Source organism: Littorina saxatilis, linkage group LG10 (genome assembly GCF_037325665.1).
Source record: "Littorina saxatilis isolate snail1 linkage group LG10, US_GU_Lsax_2.0, whole genome shotgun sequence".
Classification (NCBI taxonomy): Eukaryota; Metazoa; Mollusca; class Gastropoda; order Littorinimorpha; family Littorinidae; genus Littorina; species Littorina saxatilis.
Genome location: NC_090254.1, coordinates 42,017,917 through 42,042,916, shown reverse-complemented (window position 1 = coordinate 42,042,916; position 25,000 = coordinate 42,017,917). Strand labels below are relative to the sequence as shown.

At 42.8% G+C, this 25,000-nt stretch overlaps 3 protein-coding genes across 3 annotated transcripts in view; 2 read left to right on the top strand and 1 right to left on the bottom strand.

The window, feature by feature from the left end:
- Nucleotides 1–17,680, top strand: part of LOC138978858 (uncharacterized) — a 21,062-nt gene extending 3,382 nt beyond the window's left edge. Inside the window, exons 2-7 of the mRNA XM_070351666.1 lie at nucleotides 13,208–13,427; nucleotides 13,860–13,901; nucleotides 15,447–15,488; nucleotides 15,784–15,939; nucleotides 16,276–16,387; nucleotides 17,091–17,680. Of these exons, the coding sequence (XP_070207767.1) occupies nucleotides 13,208–13,427; nucleotides 13,860–13,901; nucleotides 15,447–15,488; nucleotides 15,784–15,939; nucleotides 16,276–16,387; nucleotides 17,091–17,154 (636 nt within the window). The 3' untranslated portion in view covers nucleotides 17,155–17,680. The remainder of the gene's footprint in view (nucleotides 1–13,207; nucleotides 13,428–13,859; nucleotides 13,902–15,446; nucleotides 15,489–15,783; nucleotides 15,940–16,275; nucleotides 16,388–17,090) is intronic.
- Nucleotides 17,681–19,981: 2,301 nt separating this feature from the next.
- Nucleotides 19,982–22,454, top strand: LOC138979255 (uncharacterized). Its single transcript, XM_070352015.1, has one exon. It carries the CDS (start codon nucleotides 20,061–20,063, stop codon nucleotides 21,945–21,947), a length of 1,887 nt encoding a protein of 628 aa, XP_070208116.1. The 5' UTR covers nucleotides 19,982–20,060; the 3' UTR covers nucleotides 21,948–22,454.
- A 1,562-nt stretch (nucleotides 22,455–24,016) lies between these two features.
- On the bottom strand, nucleotides 24,017–24,418 carry LOC138977868 (alpha-(1,3)-fucosyltransferase C-like). Its single transcript, XM_070350474.1, has one exon. The coding sequence runs from the start codon at nucleotides 24,416–24,418 to the stop codon at nucleotides 24,017–24,019; it is 402 nt and encodes a 133-aa protein (XP_070206575.1).
- Nucleotides 24,419–25,000: the final 582 nt, after the last annotated feature.

The following is a 25,000-nucleotide window of genomic DNA, read 5'->3' as shown; positions in this document are numbered from 1 at the left end:
TGTGTGTGTTTGGGGGATGCGCGCGTGCGTGTGTGTGTGTGTGTTGGGGGGTGCTCGCGTGCATGTGTGTGTGGTGTGAGTGTGTGGTTGGGGTGGGGTGGGGTGTGCGTGCGTTCGTGTGTGTGTGTGTGTTGGGGGGTGCGCGCGCGTGTGTGTGTGTGTGTGTGTCTGTTTGACAGATAGACAGATGGAACGATAGACAGTCAGACAGATAGAACTGAGCTGAACTTTATTTAACAAGCACAAACATGTAAGGCTGGGCCTTTTCTTGCACATTTTTCTTGAAACGAACAAGCACACAAAGCAAGAACAGAGAGAGAGATATGTGTGTGTATGGGGTGGGGGGAGAGAGGCAGGAGGGGGAGGGGGGTGAAGAAAAGGGTATGACTTTTGGAGTTTGCAGTCACAACACGACTTTAACATACCAACAAATGTCAACACGAACTTAAAATCGGAAAGTGTCTGGAATGCCATATGCACCCCCTTTTCCCCAGCGTCTCCCCTCCCTCTCCCTATCCTCGACACACAGCATCTCCCCTCCCTCTCCCTATCCTCGACACACAGCATCTCCCCTCCCTCTCCCTATCCTCGACACACAGCATCCGAAAAGGTCCAAGCCATAACATACCCAGACACACAGCAGTCAGAAAAAAACCACGAAAAAATGATATCTTTTAATTATATAGTCTTTGCATTCCAGTGACATTTTACCGAGATAGACAGTAGTCACATTGGCGTTTTGGAGACATGCATCCAGTCTTGGCGTTCCAGACATATTTTATTGAGTCACCCACCAGTTGCCCCGCCCTTCGCCCTTCCCCCCTCCCCCCCCCCCCCCCTCCACCAATTCTCAATCAAGAAACATGTTACCCAGACACACGGCATTCGCATACATAATCTTGGTCCTGATCTAACAGGGACATTTTACGAATACACATAGTCGCGAAGAAAACAAACAAAACACATTGACACACAGGCACAGACAAACACAGGCACAGACAAACACACACACACACATACACACACACATACACACACACACACACATACACACATAGGCTACACACACACACACACACACACACACAGTCTTGGCGTTCCAAAGACATTTTACCGAAACACGCCGCATCTGGAGCGAGAAAGGGGCAGATGTAGAGATGGGGGTGGACTCGCCTGGTGCCGAGAAGGTAAAGAGGGGAAAAGTGGGGGGGGGGGGGGGGTATTCCAGAGGTCGCGTGCCTCTTTACGCGGGGGCCAACACACACTTGTCAAAACAGTCACATCCGACCCCACCAGCAGAGCAAATGGCGCGCAGACACGCCGACCAACAGACAGCGAACAATCACAGACATGACGAAACAGGTGTGCGGTGTGTTCTCCATACAATTGGAGCAACAACAGGCTTGTGCCAAAATACTCGCCCGAGACCCCTTGTGCTTCTGTCTGGAGTTTCCAGTCATTAGTCAACATGTTTTTTTCTCCTGCTATGTTTTGAATGTTGCTTGGTAGTGGTGGTGGGTATAGGGGGGGGGGGGAGGGGGAGTGGAAAAGGGGTGATGGGTGGGGGCGTGTAGACAGAAGACTGTTTTTACATTTAGTCAAGTTTTGACTAAATGTTTTAACATAGAGGGGGAATCGAAACGAGGGTCGTGGTGTATGTGTGTCTGTGTGTCTGTGTGTGTGTAGAGCGATTCAGAGTAAACTACTGGACCGATCTTTATGAACATTTTCATGAGAGTTCCTGGGTATGATATCCCCAGATTTTTTTTCATTTTTTCGATAAATGTCTTTGATGACGTCATATCCGGCATTTTGTAAAAGTTGAGGCGGCACTGTCACACCCTCATTTTTCAATCAAATTGATTGAAGGCCGGACTTTGGTATTGCATTTTAGCTTGGAGGCTTAAAATTTAATTAATGACTTTGGTCATTACAAATCTGAAAATTGTAATTAACATTTTTATTTTATTTTTTATAAAACGATCTAAAATTACGTTTATCGTATTCTTCATCATTTTCTGATTCCAAAAACATATAAATCTATATATATATACGACTAGTGTCTGTCTGTCTGTCTGTCTGTCTGTCTGTTCGCGATGCACGGCCAAAGTTCTCGGTGGATCTTTTTCAAATTTGGACACCGTATTCAGCTACACCCCGGACACAACCTCATCGATGAGATATTTCAACACGTGCTCTCAGCGCGCAGCGCTGTGCGCGCTGAACCGATTTTTTTTGTTTTTTGTTTGGTTTTTTTTGTCGGGATCCACTACCAGTAACTCTTCCTTATCTTCTCCAGTGTTTTCAGCCGCGATTATCTCCCTTCCTCCGTGTGGCGTCAATCCATATTCCCGTTACTACGTTACTATTTTTAGAAGGTCACTGCACGTTACTATTTTTAGAAGGTCTCCAGTGTTTTGCGCGTTTATCTCCCTTCCTTCGTGCGCCGGCGAAGCCGGCGTACACCCGGCAAAGCCGGGTCCCAGGCGCAGCCTGGTATTAGGCTCTATTTCTTCCCGGCGAAGTCGATACCCGGCGAAGCGGGTAATCATCTAGTATGTTATATTCAGATTAAAAACAAGCTCTGAAAATTAAAAATATAAAAATTATGATTAAAATAAAATTTCCGAAATCGATTTAAAAACAATTTCATCTTATTCCTTGTCCGTTCCTGATTCCAAAAACATATAGATATGATATGTTTGGATTAAAAACACGTTCAGAGAGTTAAAAATTATAGAGATATAGAAAAGCGGGCTATCCTCTTCAGCGCAATCGCTACCGCGCTTTTCTGCATTGTTAATTTCACTGCCTTTGCCACGAGCGGTGGACAGACGATGCTACGAGTGTACGGTCTTGCGGGAAAAAATGTAATGCGTTCAGTTTCATTCTGTGAGTTCGACTGAGCTTGACTAAATGTTGTATTTTCGCCTTACGTGACTTGTTTTGGCCTATTTTACGAAATTAAATAAATTTCCAATACATTTTCCTTTGCAAAGTGAAAGCAGTCCTCCTGAGCGGAAGCATTATTTGTAACGCAGATTCTTATGGTATAACTTTATCAGCGATTTAAGGTGTTTTTCTTTTTTTTAAAGGTATTATCCTTTAATCTTATGACTTATCTAATGTGAAAGGCTTGACAGATCTAAGGTTTTGCACACGAGCACTTCCACGAGAAGTAAAGAACTGCACTCCCCAGATCGTACTCACTCATCTCGTACCATGCAGGGAATACTGTATCTGCATCGTACCAGACTGAACCGCGCGAAGTATGGGGAATGCCGCGATGGCCAGGTATTGGTGGTTAGGGGGAAGCGGGTGGGTGGGTGGTTTTTTTATGGGGGTGGGGGTGGTCTAGGACGGGCGGGAAGTTACGGGCCCGGGGGGGGGGGGGGGGTATGCATTTTGTTTTGTCCGGAATATTGCACCGGTTTGAACATTAGCACAACGTTGGGGTTCATACGAAACATACCCTTGCATGCATGCACACGCACAGAGAAACACGCACGCACGCTAGCACGCACAGACACACACACTACTTACACACATACACACACGCGCTCGCGTAGTGTGCCCACGCGCACACGATATAAATACACACACACACACACACACGCACACCTTGAACAACGGTGCTCCTTTAAAAGAAAAGGGATATATATAGGAGGATCACTACAGGTGCAAAACTGTTTAGCGATTAAAAACAATCTCCCTCCCCAAACAACAGTCCCCCTTCCCTTTAAATTCATTTGAACCCCTATGCTTAAACCAAAAATACTACGAGACAAAATTATCTGTTAAAACTTTATCTTTTTACTCCAAAATAAAAATGCTTGTCTTGACGGTGGTGAGAAAAAGACGAAGAAGAAGGAGGAGGAATGGGAAGAGACGTTAAAAGTGCTTGGCACATGTCCAGGTCGGGGTCTGCGTCTGTCATTAAATCCTTGATTGATTTTCTCTTTTTTTATATTTAGTCAAGTTTTGACTAAATATTTTAACATCGAGGGGGAATCGAAACGAGGGTCGTGGTGTATGTGCGTGTGTGTGTGCGTGTGTGTGTCTGTCTGTGTGTGTGTGTAGAGCGATTCAGACTAAACTACTGGACCGATCTTTATGAAATTTGACATGAGAGTTCCTGGGTATGAAATCCCCGAACGTTTTTTTCATTTTTTTGATAAATGTCTTTGATGACGTCATATCCGGCTTTTCGTGAAAGTTGAGGCGGCACTGTCACGCCCTCATTTTTCAACCAAATTGGTTGAAATTTTGGTCAAGTAATTTTCGACGAAGCCCGGACTTCGGTATTGGATTTCAGCTTGGTGGCTTAAAAATTAATTAATGACTTTGGTCATTAAAAATCTGAAAATTGTAAAAAAAAAAAAAAATTTATAAAACGATCCAAATTTACGTTCATCTTATTCTCCATCATTTTCTGATTCCAAAAACATATAAATATGTTATATTTGGATTAAAAACAAGCTCTGAAAATTAAATATATAAAAATTATTATCAAAATTAAATTGTCGAAATCAATTTAAAAACATGATGACGTCATATCCGGCTTTTCGTGAAAGTTGAGGCGGCACTGTCACGCCCTCATTTTTCAACCAAATTGGTTGAAATTTTGGTCAAGTAATCTTCGACGAAGCCCGGACTTCGGTATTGCATTTCAGCTTGGTGGCTTAAAAATTAATTAATGACTTTGGTCATTAAAAATCTGAAAATTGTAAAAAAAAATAAAAATTTATAAAACGATCCAAATTTACGTTAATCTTATTTTCCATCATTTTCTGATTCCAAAAACATATAAATATGTTATATTTGGATTAAAAACAAGCTCTGAAAATTAAATATATAAAAATTATTATCAAAATTAAATTGTCGAAATCAATTTAAAAACACTTTCATCTTATTCCTTGTCGGTTCCTGATTCCAAAAACATATAGATATGATATGTTTGGATTAAAAACACGCTCAGAAAGTTAAAACAAAGAGAGGTACAGAAAAGCGTGCTATCCTTCTTAGCGCAACTACAACCCCGCTCTTCTTGTCAATTTCACTGCCTTTGCCATGAGCGGTGGACTGACGATGCTACGAGTATACGGTCTTGCTGAAAAATGGCATTGCGTTCAGTTTCATTCTGTGAGTTCGACAGCTACTTGACTAAATGTTGTATTTTCGCCTTACGCGACTTGTTTTCTTTTCTTTTAGAGCTCATTCGTTCTTCACATTGTGACTTTATTTTGTCCCCAGAATTCAAAGCAAGTTAGTCTCCATGTCATTTTGGATTTGCTCCTTTTCAAATATGAAATTGTCACTTTGCCAGCGAGGATAGAACTCAAAGAAAAAGAATAAGAAAAGGTTTGGCATCTTCTTTTAACTCAAAGAAATTCCAGAAGAAGTACAAAAACCAGACATACGCACTTAAGGAATTGTGAAAACGGTCAGACGCCCTGAAATACACTTTATCTTGGCACACACTCGGAAAATATCATTTACTCGCGCGTCGAGGGATGATAGAAAAGATTCTTCCAGATTGAAATAACCCTCCGAGGGGTTACCTCCGACAGCGAATCCAGCCGATGCAGTTGGTTTTACGTGCCGTTAAATTGCTGGCTGTCGACAAAAAAAGGTCCGCTCCAGACAGTGGTACCGTTTTAATGTTGTATTTTGGGTGATGCTTTAAAAAGGCCATTCTTAGGCTGGAGATAAAAAAAATACTTAAGGAAGTAGAACAAGTCGCGTAAGGCGAAAATACAATATTTAGTCAAGTAGCTGTCGAACTCACAGAATGAAACTGAACGCAATACAACGCAGCAAGACCGTATACTCGTAGCATCGTCAGTCCACCGCTCACGGCAAAGGCAGTGAAATTGACAAGAAGAGCGGGGGAGTAGTTGCGCTGAGAAGGATAGCACGCTCTTCTGTACCTCTCTTCGTTTTAACTTTCTGAGCGTGTTTTTAATCCAAACATATCATATCTATATGTTTTTGGAATCAGGAGCCGACAAGGAATAAGATGAAAGTGTTTTTAAATTGATTTCGAAAATTTAATTTTGATAATAATTTTTATATATTTAATTTTCAGAGCTTGTTTTTAATCCAAATATAACATATTTGTATGTTTTTTGAATCAGCAAATGATGGAGAATAAGATGAACGTGAATTTGGATCGTTTTATAAAAAAATATTTTTTTTACAATTTTCAGATTTTTAATGACCAAAGTCATTAATTAATTTTTAAGCCACCAAGCTGAAATGCAATACCGAAGTCCGGGCTTCGTCGAAGATTACTTGACCAAAATTTCAACCAATTTGGTTGAAAAATGAGGGCGTGACAGTGCCGCCTCAACTTTCACGAAAAGCCGGATATGACGTCATCAAAGACATTTATAAAAAAAATGAAAAAAACGTCTGGGGATTTCATACCCAGGAACTCTCATGTCAAATTTCATAAAGATCGGTCCAGTAGTTTAGTCTGAATCGCTCTACACACACACACAGACACACACACACACACACACACACACACACACACACGCACGCACGCACGCACATACACCACGACCCTCGTTTCGATTCCCCCTCGATGTTAAAATATTTAGTCAAAACTTGACTAAATATAAAAAGGAGAAAAAGAAAAGAAAACGAAGAAGAACAAGAACAAGAAGAACAAGAACAAGAAGAACAAGAACACACAAAAAAAGAAGATAAAGAAGTGAGAGGAAAAAAACCCACAAAAAACAAGAATTAGAAGAATAATCAGGTGAGTGAAAAGGGATACACAAACAAAAAAGCAAAATCAATCAAGCAAATGAAAACTAAACAGTAAACAAGTCGCGTAAGGCGAAAATACAATATTTAGTCAAGTAGCTGTCGAACTCACAGAATGAAAGTGAACGCAATGCCATTTTTCAGCAAGACCGTATACTCGTAGCATCGTCAGTCCACCGCTCATGGCAAAGGCAGTGAAATTGACAAGAAGAGCGGGGTAGTAGTTGCGCTAAGAAGGATAGCACGCTTTTCTGTACCTCTCTTTGTTTTAACTTTCTGAGCGTGTTTTTAATCCAAACATATCATATCTATATGTTTTTGGAATCAGGAACCGACAAGGAATAAGATGAAAGTGTTTTTAAATTGATTTGGACAATTTAATTTTGATAATAAATTTTATATATTTAATTTTCAGAGCTTGTTTTTAATCCGAATATAACATATTTATATGTTTTTGGAATCAGCAAATGATGGAGAATAAGATAAACGTAAATTTGGATCGTTTTATAAATTTTTATTTTTTTTTACAATTTTCAGATTTTTAATGACCAAAGTCATTAATTAATTTTTAAGCCACCAAGCTGAAATGCAATACCGAAGTCCGGGCTTCGTCGAAGATTACTTGACCAAAATTTCAACCAATTTGGTTGAAAAATGAGGGCGTGACAGTGCCGCCTCAACTTTCACGAAAAGCCGGATATGACGTCATCAAAGACATTTATAAAAAAAAATGAAAAAAACGTATGGGGATTTCATACCCAGGAACTCTCATGTCAAATTTCATAAAGATCGGTCCAGTAGTTTAGTCTGAATCGCTCTACACACACACACACACACACACACACGCACACACGCACACACGCACATACACCACGACCCTCGTTTCGATTCCCCCTCGATGTTAAAATATTTAGTCAAAACTTGACTAAATATAAAAAGAAAAACAACATCTCAAAAAGACAAATCAATTAATACACACACTACAAAGCAAACGACAACGAGCAAAAAGCCTCTGCTTTCCGACAATGTGGTCGACTTAAAATCTCTTCCGATTGAAAGCTTCTTCATCATTAACGTTCAAACAAATCGATATTTCGTTCATTGCCATGTCGTATAACACTCCTTACACGGAGGTCATGTTCCCATCAGCATTGTACCGAGAAAGAACAAATTGAACGCATTGAAAGGAGGTGTCTATCACAATGTTTCAATGATTTTGAAAAATTAAAAAAAAGATCAAAAAGACGTTCAAAAACTGAAAAAAATTAACCCGGGGAGAGAAATTCAAGTTTTACGCCCTCACGGCAAAGCCATTAGAGGAATGTTCCCGGGTTTTAACCCGACTTTAGATGAGATATACAGGTGTATGCGTGTTTAAGTGGTATCAGCCATCTGCACTTATGGCATAGCCTAATGACCGAGGTCTTTTACGTGCCACTGTGGTGACACGGGGGTGGGAGATGGATACCGTCTCTGGGTCTGCACATAAGGTTGACCTGTGTCCGTCTCGGCCCGGAAAAAAACATTAACCCCCCCCCCCTTTTTTTTTAAACGATTTGGCCCACCAGCTTAGATCTGTCCAGCCTTTTTACATTTAGTCAAGTTTTGAGGTACAGAAAAGCGTGCTATGCAGCACAGCGAAACCACTGCCGCGCTGAACAGGCTCGTCAGTTTCACTCCGTTTTGCACAAGCGGCGGACTACGGTCATTGTGAAAAAATGCAGTGCGTTCAGTTTCATTCTGTGAGTTCCACAGCTTGACTAAATGTTGTAATTTTACCTTACGCGACTTGTCGTTTAATGGGATAAGACCAAATACCCCCACGTAGACACATATCAATATCACCAGCCTGACTGCTTGCTGTGTGGAGTTGAAAGTTGTTATGAATTCATATTTTGAAAATAATTAATTTCTTGAAAAATAATTAATTTCTTGAAAAATAATTAATTTCTTGAAAATGTTATTCCATGTAAGAGTTGTTTCCACGATAAGGATTGGGCCTTTAACGCGGCAGTTGTCTTTTCTTGTGAAGCGTTAAAGTCATACGCTTTTTTGATTTCCGGCTGATGATGTCATAGATCATGTTCTTGGGTGGGTTGTTTTTTTCCACGAATAGGTTCTAGGTAGAATCGTAGAATTGTTGCAAACAAAAATCTCGCGACAATGCAGCGCCGCTTGCGTATTGCTAGTTCTTGATGTGATTGGTAGAGTATGTTCCTAACTGGGCAAAGTCGACTATACGTCGCGAATCTGGCCGGACGGAGCTTCAGCACTAAGTTTTCAGTAAAAAGACTTCGCGAAGTCTTCGCGTGGTCGACTTTGGGCTCAATTATAGACCGCCTTTAGAATCAGCTGTTATATGCCAAAACTTCAAAGTCAAAAAATGTTCGCAAACCTGGGAGGAATTGAGGAAGAAACTGATGTGAACTCTCCTCCGCCGTTTATTTTCACAAGCTGGGTTTTGGGTAATTCTATAATGTTGAATGTAACTGAAACGGTGTACTAGCGCACTTTAGTTCAACGTCGCGTGTTTAGGGGCGAATAGACATTTTCGGAATTTTTCTCTCTCCATTTTTTTCAAGAAGAGGGAGCTTTGTAGACACGCACACAATCAGCGGAGGAGAAACATGCTACTGGTTGTTGTTGGGTTTTGTTTTCTTTTCTTTTGGCATAGCTGCAGTCGAACCTGCCTTGAAGACCACCCCTCTATAACGAACATCCCTCAATAGCGACCACCCGGCCCATTACGTCCACATAAAATGATCCCCGACGGACCCCCCCAGGCCCCCTTCACTTCTACCCACACCACCACCACCACCCAGGTCCCAGGACGTTAGCGTGATGAGCAAGCTGTTAAACTTAGCCGGGTATGTACACTAGCAAACATGTGGAGCTGTCAATGAAATCACTGGGTGAAAACTCGACGTTCACGAATCATCCTCTTGTTCGCTACCACAAGCAGTGGTGTCAGTGAAATTGACGTCTGCCCTGACTAACTTTTAGCAAAACACACACACACACACACACACACACACACACACACACACACACACACACACACACACACACACACACACACACACACACACACACACAATCTTACAAAGGCAGACAAATAAAAATAAAAACAGAGAGGAAAAAAAGACACGAAAAAAAGACACATGCACACAAAACCAAAAACTAGACACTAACATAGACAGTTGGGTGTTAGATTATCAGCGAAACATTTGGTTTCACTTCAACAACAACAAAAAACACGTGACACGTCAAGGTAGTCACTGCAGACGATGATTTAGCAAACGCCACGCTAGTAATGATGAACAGGTAAGTGGTACAGGTAGAGATAGAGACTAAGGCTCAGGTATTTGTACTGATACAGTATAGCTCGTTTAATCAACCCCGTTTACTTTTGTGGCTTTAGAGTCTGGAGCAGAAGGTCAAAGTTGAAACCAATTTTCAGACAAGCTCAGATGAGTCAGCAGACGAAGGCGATTTTTTTGTTTAAGAGGCAGGAGGGGGCTGGAAACCTCAGGGGGGTGGATGGGGAGGGGGGGAGGGAGGGAGACCGCTTTAGAGAGATGAAAAACGGGGGGAAGAGGGGGGGGGGAGTAATGTATGAATGTTGACGACATTGTTGATTACGTTACGTTTGTAAATTGATTCACGCGAGAGAGGGAAAGCTCACATGAAACGCTTCTTTCACAAAGCAGACTCTCTTCGCCCCCCAACCCACATCTCTCTCTCTCTCTCTCTCTCTCTCTCTCTCTCTCTCTCTCTCTCTCTCTCTCTCTCTCTCTCTCTCTCTCTCTCTCTCTCTCTCTCTCTATTGGGTGTTACCATTGATCAAGAGTTGAAATGGCAAACTCATTTGAGTAATATTTGCAAACTAGTATCAAAATATTTGTACCTGTTATCAAAATTAAGGCATTACGCTGATTCTGCAGCACTCAAAATGTTCTATTACGCCCACATAATGCCTCATATAAACTTCGCATCGACACTTTGGGATAACTGCAGTGATGTTCATTTAAAAAGACTCAATTCCCTGCATCGCCGAGCTGCAAAACTTATTCTGCATGATTTGAATAGGTCCACGGATGATAAACTAAAGCTCTTGAATTTCCTCCCCTTGAAAGATCAGTTGACGTTAAACAAGGCTGTGTTCATGTATAAAATTCTAAATGACGACTGTCCTAAATATTTGCAATCACATTTCAAACATTCCACAAAAAGATATGGGTCCCAAAAAATCATCCCTCCTATACCTCGCATAGACCTCTACAAATCGAGTTTAGCCTTCTCGGGAGCGTTTCTCTGGAACTCCTTACCCCAACAGATAAGAAATGCAACTTCAGTGAAAATGTTTAAGAGACAGTCACGTTCACACATCATTCGTGAATGAAATGTCTTGTTCGATTGTTATTTTGTTAAACATTTTGTACTAATGTTAACGGATGTGTAGCTGATCGGAGCAACTTATTCCCAAATGAAAGGTATAACTATGTCAATGTAATTTTGTAATTTTTCGAGTTCTCCTTATGTAATTCCTTAAATGCACATTGTGTTGCATTCTGTACAATGTATTTCTGTATTTTATATGATTGAATTTATATTTGTAATGTGCGTCTGTCTTTATGTGTTGTATAAAGGACAGGTTGGAAGAATAGGCTTTGCCTAAAACCTTTATCCTTTTGTAATAAAGTTCTGAGTCTGAGTCTGAGTCTGAGTCTGAGTCTCTCTCTCCCTCTCTCTCTCTCTCTCTCTCTCTCTCTCTCTCTCTGTCTGGTCCAAATTCTTAATAGCGGATACACCAGCACAAATGTCTGGGTACTACATTAAATCAAATCAAATCAAATCAAATCAAATCAAATCAAATCAAATCAAATATGAGAAATTATAGTGGTGGTGCAAAATAACAAAAAAGACTGATAAAACACTACAACATTATAATTATACATATGAATAATTGTACTAACTAATACAATTATTCTGAACTAAACACTTCACTGTACCTAAACACTCTCGCCGTTAAACATGTACACGATTAATGCACAAATACAAACTGTCTGGACACCAAGCATCGATCGACGTCAATGTCGTTTTTCCAAATACTCGTTGAAACTCCGCATGGAACCAAGGAACCGCGCGGCGGTAGGCCCTAGCTAAACATTCATCTGTATAGACTCTACAGCAAAGTAGACGAAAACTCACATCACCACGTACATGTATTCAAGCCGACTCTTAGAGAGACTCTTCAGATCGTCTGGACGAGTCCGGGAGAGAGAATTGTGCTGAGTGTCGTCAAAACAACATTAACCAGCTACCTGCTTCGCCGTACAGACGGTTGTTTTTTCTACGTGCATCTTAGTTTTCAGACAAGTGGTGGGGGAGCGGGGGTGTTAGAGGGAAGGTGTGTGTGTGTGGTGTGTGTGTGTGTGGTGTGTGTGTGTGTTGGGAGAGTTTGAAAGGAGTGGAGTTCTCTCTTTTGAAGAATGATGCCGATGACAGTTTTCATCATTCTTCTAGTTTTTAAACACCTCTCTTCGTGCATCTCTCTCTCTCTCTCTCTTTCTCTCTCTCTCTCTCTCTCTCCCCCCCCCCCTCTCCCCCCTCTCTCTCTCCCTCTCTCCCCCTCTCTCTCTCTTTCTCTCTCTCTTTCCATCCGCCCCCCCTCTCTACCTGTTTTTCAGCCCACCCCTACCCCCCGCTTCTCCCTCACACTCTCTCACCTGATCAGTGTAGTATATGAGGGCGCATGCTGCTATCAGCTAAGGTGCTCATCGGAACAACTTTAACGACAAAAACAGCGTGACTCTTGGAGATGATTAGCAGAGCTCGCGTGCTAACACAAGCAACCACCCTGTGCACTCTCTGTCGTAAATAACACTAATGGTGAATCGGCCGTGTCGGTGTCAAAAAAAAAAAAATTGTGGGGGAAGAAAGGCACGGCTCGTCTATTTCTATGTGGGTGTATTTTTCTTTCGAGAGAAAAAAGACTTTAGGTTGAAGCCGGATTGCTCAGGGTCTGTCTGCCTGGGTATCTGTGTCTGTCTGTCTGTCTGTCTGTATGCCTGTCATTCTGTCTGTCTGGCTGTCTGGCTGTCTGGCTGTGGGAGGGGGGGGGGGGTGCTGTCACAGTTTAGCATTTAAAAAGCGTATTTTGTGTGTTTTGTAAATTTCACGTGTTCGAAAACGACATCATATTTTAAAGATAGGTAACAGTCACAATCACAATCTCTGATTGTGTCTGTCGTGTCAAAGGTTGCAATTCCATGTGATTGAAAACGATATATAAAATCCTTACGGCACTGCACAATCACAATCTCTCACAACATTGTTGTGTGTGCTTTGTCCATCATGGTTCAATCACTATTTCAGATTGGGTCAATTTCTTTAGTTTTTACAAACAAATTTAGTGTTTTGTCATTTTCAGGTATTCGAAAACAACCTAAATATCTACGAAAGACTGCAGGGCGACCAGCCTATAAAAGAACAGACAGAGTTATGTCCCCCGGTTCCAGCGACACTTCCGGAAGGTTCCTGTCATGTGAAGACGTGCAATTCCGATCGCGACTGTGGGGATTCTGGGCACCGGAAGTGCTGCTACAATGGCTGCATGTACACTTGTTTGCCAGAGTTAGGTCCCCCTGCGTGTAAGTTAGTGTGTGAGTGGGTGCGGAAGGGGGTGTGGGGTATGGGTGGGGTGGTGTGCCAGTCCGTGTGGGTCGGTTGGTCTGTTGTGTGTGTGTGTGTGTGTGTGTGTGTGTGTGTGTGTTCCTGTATATGTGTGAGTGTATATGTGTGTGTGCATGTGTGTGTGTGTGTGTGTGTGTGTGTGCAGTGTGTGTGTGCAGTGTGTGTGTGTGTGCAGTGTGTGTGTGTGTGCGTGTGTCTGCCGGTCTGTCTGTCTGTCTGTCTATCTGTCTATCTGTCTGTCTGTCTGTCTGTCAGCTAATTAGTATATACATTGAATTCCAACGGCGGACAACACTAATAATCAAAATTAATAGTTCTGTGTGGAGTTTTCCAGTTTTTCTTTTGGAGATATGTGTTCACCAAAGTGACACGTGATATAATTTTTGCAGTTTTGGACTGGATTCGGGAACCCCGCAGAAGACTCAGATCAGGTGAGATGACAAAAAAGAAAATAGGCCCACGGGAAAACTAGTTTATTATTTAGTAAAGAAGAATACAATTGCCCCAAAGACACAGTGCTCCCCATGGACACTGTTCAGCTCACCATCTCATCTCTGGCCAGGCGTTTTATAAGGGATTGGGACATCCCGCAACTTGGACACATACAACAAATCAACATTCGGACTGCTTCTTGTGCAGAGTGGGAATTTGTTGATTGATAATTAATTTCGCTTATCCAGGTTTCCCAATTGCTTCGTTTCCGGCCGATTTATGTGGAGCACGTGATGCGCACAAAAAATATTGAGGGCCCCAAAGGGTTTAAAATCGTGATCGTGATTGGCGTTTTTTGACCTTTCTGTGACCGTGATTGCCGAAATTTCCATTTCTGTGATCGTGATGGGACTTTGCCCGTGATCCGTGATGACAAAAAAATCAAGTCTCGTGATCGTGATCGTCATTTGTGTTCGTGATCGTGATGGGCATTATTGCAAAGCATTTTATTTTCAACGTACATTTTTCACAGCTGTATCACTCTATGATCCTCTATTCGTCAAGGTGTTTGTGATCGTGAAAACAAAAATCAAGGTAACTGTGACCGTGAAAGCTAAAATTTCCCTTCCCGTGATCGTGATATACCCCCCCTTTGGGGCCCTCAATATTGGCGGTCTAGAAGTGTCGTCTGCGCAATGATTGCGGCGGCTTTCTTGACCGCCAAGGACGACCACGCACGTTGTGAGACGTCATTCGTTAGACCCCAATTGATAGAACTTGAAGTGGCTTTTAAATTAAATGTATCTACTTTATAGCAGTGGCTTTTAAGAAATTAATTCATAACATAAATTCTCACTCGGCACAGAAAGCAGCCAGGGTGTTGATTGTTGGAATGTGACCAAGTGAAGGGATGGCCTTATTTCATATAAATACCTGGCCAGATCTCAGATGGTTATCCGAAGCATTTACTGAGGAATGACTGCACATGTGCCTTAAAAAAAAAATTTAAAAATCGAAAGGCGAAAGCCGCGTCGGCAAAACCGTGTGTTGCCCCCCCCCCCCCCCCCCCCCCCACAGACACACACCCACACAAGGCTTCGAAGAGCAAACCACTTGAAAGCTGTTTGAGTGCAGGTGCAACTTGTACCCTGTAACACTAACACGCGATTCCCGCTGTTCTGATTGTCTCGCACTCAACCTCACCCTACATTTTCTCTGTAATAAGAAGGGAAAGAATCAGTGAGAATCCCCCTTCCGAAAGAGCTTCACTTCAGACGTCGCTTGTCGTTTCTGGTATGGTTTAAGTTTGTAAGATGCAAAATCAAACACGCAGACATGCAAATACATGTATGCATATACACAAGCAAGCACGCGCGTATTCGTGCAGGAATACGCAAACACTGACAAACTTCAGAAGACTTATTTGTTGCAACACTCGAATGTCTTCACACACATTAGTCACAAACATTCATAAATGTTTTTAACCCACACATTTCAAATCGAGCTTTGTTTCTACTCATTCGTGATTGATTTGTGTTTTGCAGGATTATCATGGCTAATCACGGGGCCTGATCTTGCAAACGAAGGTAATTAGAACGACATGTGGAGATAGTGTGTGTGTGCAGTGTGTGTGTGTGTGTGTGTGTGTGTGTGTGTGTGAGTGTGTATGTGTGTGTGGGTGTCTGTATCTGTGTGTTCTCGCGTGCTAGATTCACTTTTCGTGCGTGCCAGACCGTTTACAGTGTGTGTGTGTTGAGGCGGGGGGGGGGGGGGGGGGGCAAACTACAAACAAATGTCTTTCACAACTTCTCTAACCCCCCATACCCACATAACTACTCAAGCAACCAACCAAACAACTAATGTTGTCCAATTTGTGTGCAGAGGAGCCATGCAGTACCACGCCAGTGGAAGCAGACGCCGACCCCCTGCTGTGTCCACAAGGTTATTTCTGCAGTATCTACCACGAGGGGAACGTCCAGAAGGGCATTCCCAACCAGGGTCTCTGCCTCAAACTCGCCGACGATTCTGACATTGATGGTACGGTAGAATGACATCTTCTTTAAATGTTTTGTGGTTTTTCTTTGATGTTGTTTTCGTTGTTGTTTGTTTGTTTGTTTGTTTGTTTGTAGTTGTTGTAGTTGTAGTTGTTGTGGTTAGTTAGTTAGTTAGTTAGTTAGTTAGTTAGTTAGTTAGTTAGTTAGTTAGTTAGTCCGTCAGTCAGTCAGCCAGTCCGACCAGCCAGCCAGTCAGCTAGGTAGTCAGTCAGTTAGATAGTTAGTTAGTTTGTCACTTAATTCGTCAGTTCCTCAGTCAGTCAGCTAGTTACGTAGTAAGCCGGCTGGTCTAATCAACTCTTTACTTCATCCTTTTCAGACACGGAAACGGAACAAGAATTCACTCCACCAGTTCAACATGCGCATGCGTGTGACCTAGATGGAGAAATGCTAATTGAAGGTCATGCCGTGAACCTGGATGGAAAACACTGGTAAGAGTATTGATCATGTTTGGTCGGCCAAGTCCCACGGTGGCAAAAACTTGTGTAAGAGCCACCCAGTGGACTTGGAGAATAATGGGGCTAATGTGCACAAAAAAGTTGCCAGTTGGGTGGGAGTGGAGTCAGCCGCGGTGTTGGATTGGTTGAAATTGATTTTTTTTTTTGTGATTGGCGCGCGTGCGAATGTGCTCACGCTCGAGTGCGATGTGTTTCAGTGTGTGGGTTTTGGTGTGTGCATGTTTGTTGAATGGTGATGGCTTTTTTGTGTGCCTGTGAATGAGTTAACTGGTGAGTGTGTGTGAGTGTGTTAGGGGAGAGGGGGCGGTGCGATTTGTTTCATCGTTGATGCATGAATGAGACTCAGAGTATGTTTGGATGTGTTGGTGCGTGTGTAGAGTTTTAAATGACAAAGTCAGAACTGTACTCGCAATATTCTGGGACAAAACAAACACACACAATAACAATAACAATAACAATAACAACACTTTATTGAATTTGTCCATTAAAATGTTATATAAAAATGGAAAATGTTCTTCGGCACACCCTGCCTGCCTGTAAACGATTTAGTATAACAACAATTGGACAGAAGGACAACACGCACACACACATATCACACACTGCAAAAACGGACGTATGCACACTTCTTTCATCCACGGCGAAACCCAAAACAATCACAATTTCGTTTCCGTTTCAGTGTTTGCAAGCAAAGACAGCTCATTTGCACAGAAGAAGAAGAAAAAGAAGAAGAAAAGGTGTGACGGAAACTCCATTCAGCCAATCATTGCCAGAGGATGCGACACGGAATTTCAACAAATGAATAAACATTGACCAAGCAGACAGTGGTCCAATCAGAACGTTTGACACGTTTATGTCTTAACCAATAAAACATGTTCTTCCATAAAAGGTTGCAATGTTGTGAAACCGCGAGCCTTCCAGACTCACGCACGCACGCACGCACGCACGCACGTACACACACACACACACACACACACACACACACACACACACACACACACACACAACCGCCTGGATGCTTTCTGTGCAGAGGGCGAATTTTGTGTTGAATGAATGTATAGGAACACTCCTGTTCGGCTCACTATCTCAGATGTGATCAGGCTGTTACATGGGATAAAGCCAACCCTACACTTGGTCACATACCAAAACTGACCAGCCTGGGTACTCTCTGTTCGCATATAAGACCTTCTCGTCCCAGATCTCGAACTCATGTGTACAGAATATGCACTGAATCGATGTAAAAATTGAGTAGTGCACGTGTTGAAAATTTTCATCGACCAGATTGTGTCCGGGGTCTACCTGAATATTCCCACCAAATTTGAAGCAGATCCGTCGAGAACTTTGGCCGTGCATCGCGAATACACAGACAGACAGACAGACAGACACAAGCCGTATATAGATATAGATATAGATAAGGCCATCCCTTCACTAGGTCACATACCAATAGCATTTTCGTGGGTGGCATTTTTTGGGTCACCCTTCATCTGTAACTTCTGTTTGTTTTCCTTCTCTTGTCTGTTCTCTGCTCCTTGTGAACGGGACGTTGTGTGCACTCGTGTCATCTCAGCACAAAGAAGCAGATTGTGGAATGATGGCGTTTACCAAACGTGCGGAAAGACAGTTTTGTTCGATGTGTTGGCTTAGCATCTTTTGCGAATCAATTTCTTTTGTGTTACAGCGTAGGCTTATTTAAACGCCTGCGTATGTCGCTGACAGTTGTTTCCCTTGATACAGGAACTCGAATATGATTCAGAAATTCAAATCTGTTATATCACGAACGCAAGCAAATCCCAGGCTGTCCGGGGCTAAAGCGCATTTTACACACAGCGTAAACAAGCACACTGTTTTTTGAATAATATACACCGTCTCGAAATATTACGCAACACAGCATTCACATTTGAATATCAGAACGCCCACTAATTATAAGGCATATTTCTTGTGTGTACGTAGTTTCAGCTATTCATGAAATATCACACAACACAGCGTTCACATGTGAATATCAGAACGCCCATTAATTACAGGGCGTGTCTCGTGTGTATACGTAGTGTCAGCTATGCAAGCCCCAATTAAACCGAACTCTGTAGATCTTTAGGCGAGTTCAAATCGGTAAATCTAGTAACAGCTTCTGAAATACAAACTCCTCTCATGGGCGAAAAGTACGACGGAAATCAAAGCAAAGACACCGAATGAAGGAGGCAAAATGGTGAAATTACATATATCTAAACATCACTCAAACAGAGCTGTTTCAAATATGAAAAACATTGAGCGCTCAAACCCCATTTTTAAGGTATTTCTGGTGTGTTTTGACTTTATTACATGTAGGGGAGAGTCACCGGTTGCGTACCAGTTATCCTATTCGATTCGTACCACCCCTTTTCTGACTAATGCGTGTATGCAGGGGGCACAATCCATGCTTAGAGTGATGCTTTGATACACTCTGAGTACTTCCCCTTGAAAAAATGGCGGAAAAGGCGTGCGCATCATCAAGGTGAGAAAAAAAAACCATTTTCAGACGATTTCAAGTAAAATTTGGATCTCTTTTAGTGAGCTGCACATCTGTAGAGGATCAAAGGAATAAAACTGAATAAGTTGTATTCTAATCACTGCAGTGTTAACCGCATTTCTGAGTTAGATCTAAATGCAACATGTTCCTATGGTGGAATCTACAAGCATTTTCCCCATTCAACTATGAGTTACGTGTATGGTACTTCACCTAGTTACACAAATAGTACCAGTGGTACGATACACGTAACACCTGGTACTATTTCCATGACTACCAACTGTCAGTTTTAAGTTGTTTATTTATTTGTTTGTTTGATCATAAATTCATTCATGCCAAAGTATTTATTATTTGTTTTAATAGTTTGACCCAGCCAGTTATTGAACCTCGAATCTCCCATACTCGAACCCGGACACCTTACATAGATATATACATTGTAAATAGTTATACTACTGCTACTACTCCCCCTACTACTACTACTACAACTACTACTACTACTACTACCAATATTATTATTATTATTATTGCTGCTGCTGCTGCTACTGCTAGTAGTAATACCAATGCCCCTTTCAAATATTAGAGGAGCTGTATTTATGATTTATTTTTTTCCTTTTTTTTTCTTATTTAAGGAAAAAGCCATCAGCATCCATGTGGACACCAGATGACATGAGCAGATGTCTGTCTGCGATTGATGCAGGGATGGGAGTGAATGCTGCTTCCAGAACATTTGGTATTCCCAAGCCAAGCATCCGGCGTCATCGCCTTGGTTTGAACAAGTATGCGGTTGGCTCTGTCAAGTTCCGTGGAGGTCCCTGTGTCTTACCCGGTGACGTTGAAAATGAGCTAGTGGAACACATAAAGAAACTTGATGAGGCTTTCTTTGGCATTTCTATTACTGACTTGAGAAAACTTGCATACCAGGTTGCCTGCGCACACGGGATAAAGAAATTCAGTGACACCAAGCAAGCTGCCAACAAGACTTGGTACTGCAATTTCATGAAGCGTCACCCAGATCTCTCCTTGCGTTCCCCAGAACCAACATCCATTGGACGACAGAGAGGATTCAATCGACAAGATGTGGGCGACTTCTTTGACAAGTATAGCAAACTTATTGAAGAAGAGGGCTTTGCACCAAATGCAATATACAACATGGATGAAACTGGACATTCAACAGTTCAAACGCCTACTCGAGTTATCTCAGTCAAAGGGAAACGTCAGGTGGGGGCAACCACCAGTGCGGAGCGTGGTACGAACACCACAGGCGTGTACTGCCATTCAGCCGCTGGGCATTTCATCCCTCCTATGCTCATTTTCAAACGGAAACGCATGGCTGATAGCCTGAAAGTGGATGCTCCAAATGGAACTGTGTTTGCCTGCACGGATTCTGGGTGGATCGACACGGACACATTCATACAGTGGTTGCGCCATTTCATCCAGAGTGTCAACGCAAGTCCAGAAAACAAGGTCCTGCTGCTCCTTGATGGACATACATCGCACAGCAAAAACTTGGACGCCATCAATCTGGCCAGAGAAAATGGGGTGTTCATTCTCTCCTTTCCAGCTCATACAACACATCGGTTGCAGCCGCTTGATGTTGCATTCTTCAAGTCCTTGAAGAACTGGTACAACGTCGAAATTGAAAACTTCCTGAAATCAAGCCAAGGGAGAGCTATTGGAGTACACCTCGTCAGTCGTTTGGTGGGCAGGGCGTTCATCAAAGCTGCTACCATGGAAACGGCAGTCAATGGTTTCCGAAAAACGGGTCTGTGGCCACCCAATCCCGACATCTTTGATGATGAGTTCAGGCGGATGGAGGCAATTGTGGACAGCCATCCAACAACCACACGTGTTCCAGAGGGGAATCCCCAAGCTACTGCCCACCCAAATGAGGACCATGATTCAACAACCACACGTGTTCCAGAGGGGAATCCCCAAGGTACTGCCTACCCAAATGAGGCCCATGATGCAACTGGCATGCCACCAGAACCTCCCACAGCATCACATGGAGTAGGAGAAATACCAACAGAATCTCGGGAATCAACCGCTGTTCCTGAATCAACAGGTTTTCAGACCCTTCCAACCAAAGGAGACGGGCGATGCTTTTTCAGGGCAGTCGTCATTTCCTTGAATCCTGATCTGCAGAAGGGTGAACGCAATCATCTGACAGGAGAGTTATTGGACCCAATGAAATCACTACAAGAAACTGCTCGGGCTGATAACCTCCGGACTACAGTTATTACGCACATGTGTGAACATCTGGACGCGGAACCTGGAGCAGCAGTTTTGAGTGCTGACATGCCTGCACGCATTCAATTCCGTACTGTCGCTGAGAGGATTCTTCACATGTCTGACCCAAAATCAATGGTTGGCGAACTTGAAATACAGGCCACTGCTAAGGTACTTGATCGGCCAGTCCATGTAGTGGTGGTTGGCACAGACCATGTTTCCGAGTACAATGCATCTGATAACTGTACCAATGATCCAGTGATTGTTAAGTACATTCCAAATGCAGATGCTGGTCATTATGAGGCAATGGTACGCCTCGCTGCCCCTCGAGTTATTGACCTTTCTCCGCTTCCAAGAGTCGTTGGTGGCAACAAAAGGAAGACCCCTGAATCTTCAAAGTCCCATCTTTTTACCAGCAGTCCCTACAAAAGCAATCTTGAACGAAAGAAGAAATGTGCAAAACCCAGCAGCCGCAAGATGGACAAATCCAGCAAGCAGGCAAAACCCTGCAGCCGCAAGACGGACAAATCCAGCAAGCAGGCAAAACCCAGCAGCCGCAAGACGGACAAATCCAGCAAGCAGGCAGGGAGGAAGAAGCAGAGGGCAAATGCAAAGAGAGTGCATCCAAGTGGCAGTAGCAGCGATGAGGATGACCCGTTTTGCATTGTTTGCTGCGAGAAATTTTCATGCAGCAGAAGCAGAGAGGAATGGATTGCCTGTGTTTCATGCCAAAAATGGGCGCATGTACAGTGTACACCAGATAACGGTTATCCTTATGTTTGCCATCATTGTGATTCTGCCGACGACTAACTGTGTTATTGCAATGACTTCAAGCTGTAGGACGTGAAACACTGGCATTATAGGCTAAGACCCATCTCTTAGGCACTGACAATTGAGGGATAACTATGTCAAAGTTTTCATGTCTTTTGCTCATTTGGGAAAACAAATATCAAATGGCTTTTAGGACTAAACTGTACACATCAAGGATCATCATAGTCTCATTCTAGTCATTATTCCATTTAGGGAATTGAGCATTTTACAGCTGCACAACATGTTACGCATACAGTTCCAGGTGGTTATTGATATGGTACCCCCGGTACTTATCAGGTAACCTGGCAGTACTATAAGAGGAACTGGTCTTGTGAATCGTACCTTTTGAATAAAAACTTTCTTTAATTCTCTTCCCTGTGTTTATTTCAAAATGTCAGAAAGCCATGCATGTATGTGTAGCACCATTGCCACGCAATACCATGAAGCAGTTTGCATGTTTAGAGACGACAGACTTATGATACACAGCTGTTTTTCCTTAAGTGGTACTATACCAGTAACTCTCCTCTACAACCACCGACAAGAACTGTATAGCTCTTGAGGCAGTTATACAGAGTGACCTCTATCCCATCTCCCCCCCCCCCCCCCCCCTTTCCCCGTCGCGATATAACCTTCGTGGTAGAAAACGACGTTAAACACCAAATAAAGAAAAGAAAGAAAGAATACAGTGACCCCCCCCCCCCCCCCCCCCGCCCCCAAAATGCCGCACACACACAAATGCTAATAAAGTCTAAACTTATTGACCGATTAACCTCATGTTTTGTTTATATTACGTTTAGCTTATGCCTGACCATATCCCTCCAGGTGGCAAGCAGGTCAAATAATCTGACTTTCGTGCACTTTCACACACAAAAAATCCGAATTCGGGATACGACTCAGCAGTACGAGGTTTGGCATTGAGCGGTAGTCATATTTACCTGATTGGTTTATCTGAATGTCCGAGTCTAGAAATACACGCCTGGTGGCTTAGGGGTGGCGATTTTCCCCATCTCCCAGGTCAACTTATGTGCAGACCTGCTAGTGCCTTATCCCCCTTCGTGTGTACACGCAAGCACAAGACCAACTGCGCACAGAAAAGATCTTGCAATCCATCTCAGCTGGGTAGATTATAGAAACACGAACATTCCAAGCATGCTTCCTCTGAAAGTGGCGTATGGCTGCCTGAATGGCAGGGTAAAACGGCCATACACGTAAAACCCACTCGTGCAAAAACATGAGTGGACGTGGGAGTTTCAGCCCATGAACGAAGAAGAAGTTCTTACGTATGAGGTCAGACATTTTATACTCTTTGATTGTAGATGTATTGATTTTCTTGTTGTTATCATTAATAACCCCCTCTCCCTGTGTCTTCTTTAACAACATTTATTTGACATGTTTAATATTTTCTTTTATTGTGAAATGTCAGGTTTTTCTTTTTTCTTTGTTAGACTTTTCTTTTTACCTGGAAAATTTCACTTCGTTTCGTATCACCTGTTTGCTTGTTTGTGTGTTTGTGTGTTTGTTTGTTTGTTTACATGCACTTTTTTCTTTATTTGATCAACATTTATTTCATCAATATATTTTCGTTTGAATGCATATGACCTGTTTGTATATAAGTCTACGTTGTTGTTTTTTTTAGCCTGTGTGTTTATCAATCCTCCAAAGTCGAAAACTGAACATACAGAACGTATCTTCGTCCGACACACGATTGTCAAATGGTTGTATGTATATTGTTTTGTGAAAATATCCTGCACTATTTTGTTCTTAGTTGTGTTTTTGTTGTTGTTGTAGTTTTACATATGTTTTGCACTTGCAGCTCTCATTTTGCAACAGTTTCAAAACGAGGAACAAATGACTTGCAAGGGTGTGTGCGAATGCGGCGTGCTTTAAGTCTTTTGTATGGAAAGCCGTTTGGCTCATAAATACAGGTGTATTTATTACTGATTAAATACAGGTCAGGTGTATTTATTTTAAATTTCAGCTGTAATAGTTATGAGCCAAACGGCTTTCCATACTTTTGTCGGGTGCTGTACGTGCAACCAAGAAGACAAGCACAAACAAAGAAACGTACGTCACACATCCACAGCATCCCGACAGATTCCTTCCGAAGCCCATTTGGATAGGTCTGGATACGTCTTCGCCCCGTTGTCCTCGTGCAGTTTCTGGCAAAGCTTGCAAAAACGGAGGCAGCGGTCCTTGGAAAACCGGTCCTTCAACCGCAGCATGTCTGCGAATTCCGTTGTATCGGCCATGAGAGTTCTGAGGCGGAGAGCTAGCGCCCGAGGCGTAGGGAAGTCTGCTGTGTTGAGGAAGGTTCCGGGCGGGAGGTACCGATCATAATCCACTTGTCCCCGCACCACAGGAATGACGTTAACGTTATCGTACAGTTTGAACACTTTCTCCGTCATGTAGTCACGACACAGCGAGTTCTCAAAGGACAGGTAGAAGAAATAAGTCGTGTTCAGTAAGCGCATGCAGTCTGTTTCGCTGCTTCTGGGGCACGTCAAAGTTCCACAGTCACCATATATGTCCACTTGTATGTGCTTGCTCAATTCCTTGACATATTCTTGGCGTTTACTTCGGTCCTTGCAGTTGCTGACAAACCAAGCCACCGGTTTAGATTTTCTCAACACTATCGCCGTGTACTTCTTTTCGGGGGTAGTTTCGCGAAGGCGCAAAAGACCGTACGGAGCAAACACGTCAGAATCCGTCCTGTATGTCATCGTCCAGTTAAACTTTCTACTTCTCGAATAGGGATTCCGATAATATCCACAATGAGGAGGGGATTCTGATCCAAACGCAATCCACACCTGATACTGAGCCGGCTTAAACGGCAATGGACTTTGCAGATTGGTGCACATATAGAAAACCACTGCATCAGCCCTTTGTGGCTCATTGTGTGTCAGCACGCATGCGTTGACGTCACATCCTCTGAACAAGTTGGTGTTATTCGAGTACAGATACTCGGGTAGATGGAAAAAATAAATCGTTTTGAGTTCCCTCGAGCTTGTGCTGGATACCTTCCTGCTTTGCAAGTTGCTGTCCGCGATGAACGT

Excerpts from the sequence above, each read along its gene's own strand:
- LOC138979255 (XM_070352015.1), top strand. The coding sequence starts at position 20,061 with ATGGATGAAACTGGACATTCAACAGTTCAAACGCCTACTCGAGTTATC.
- LOC138977868 (XM_070350474.1), bottom strand. The coding sequence starts at position 24,418 with ATGCGCTTACTGAACACGACTTATTTCTTCTACCTGTCCTTTGAGAAC.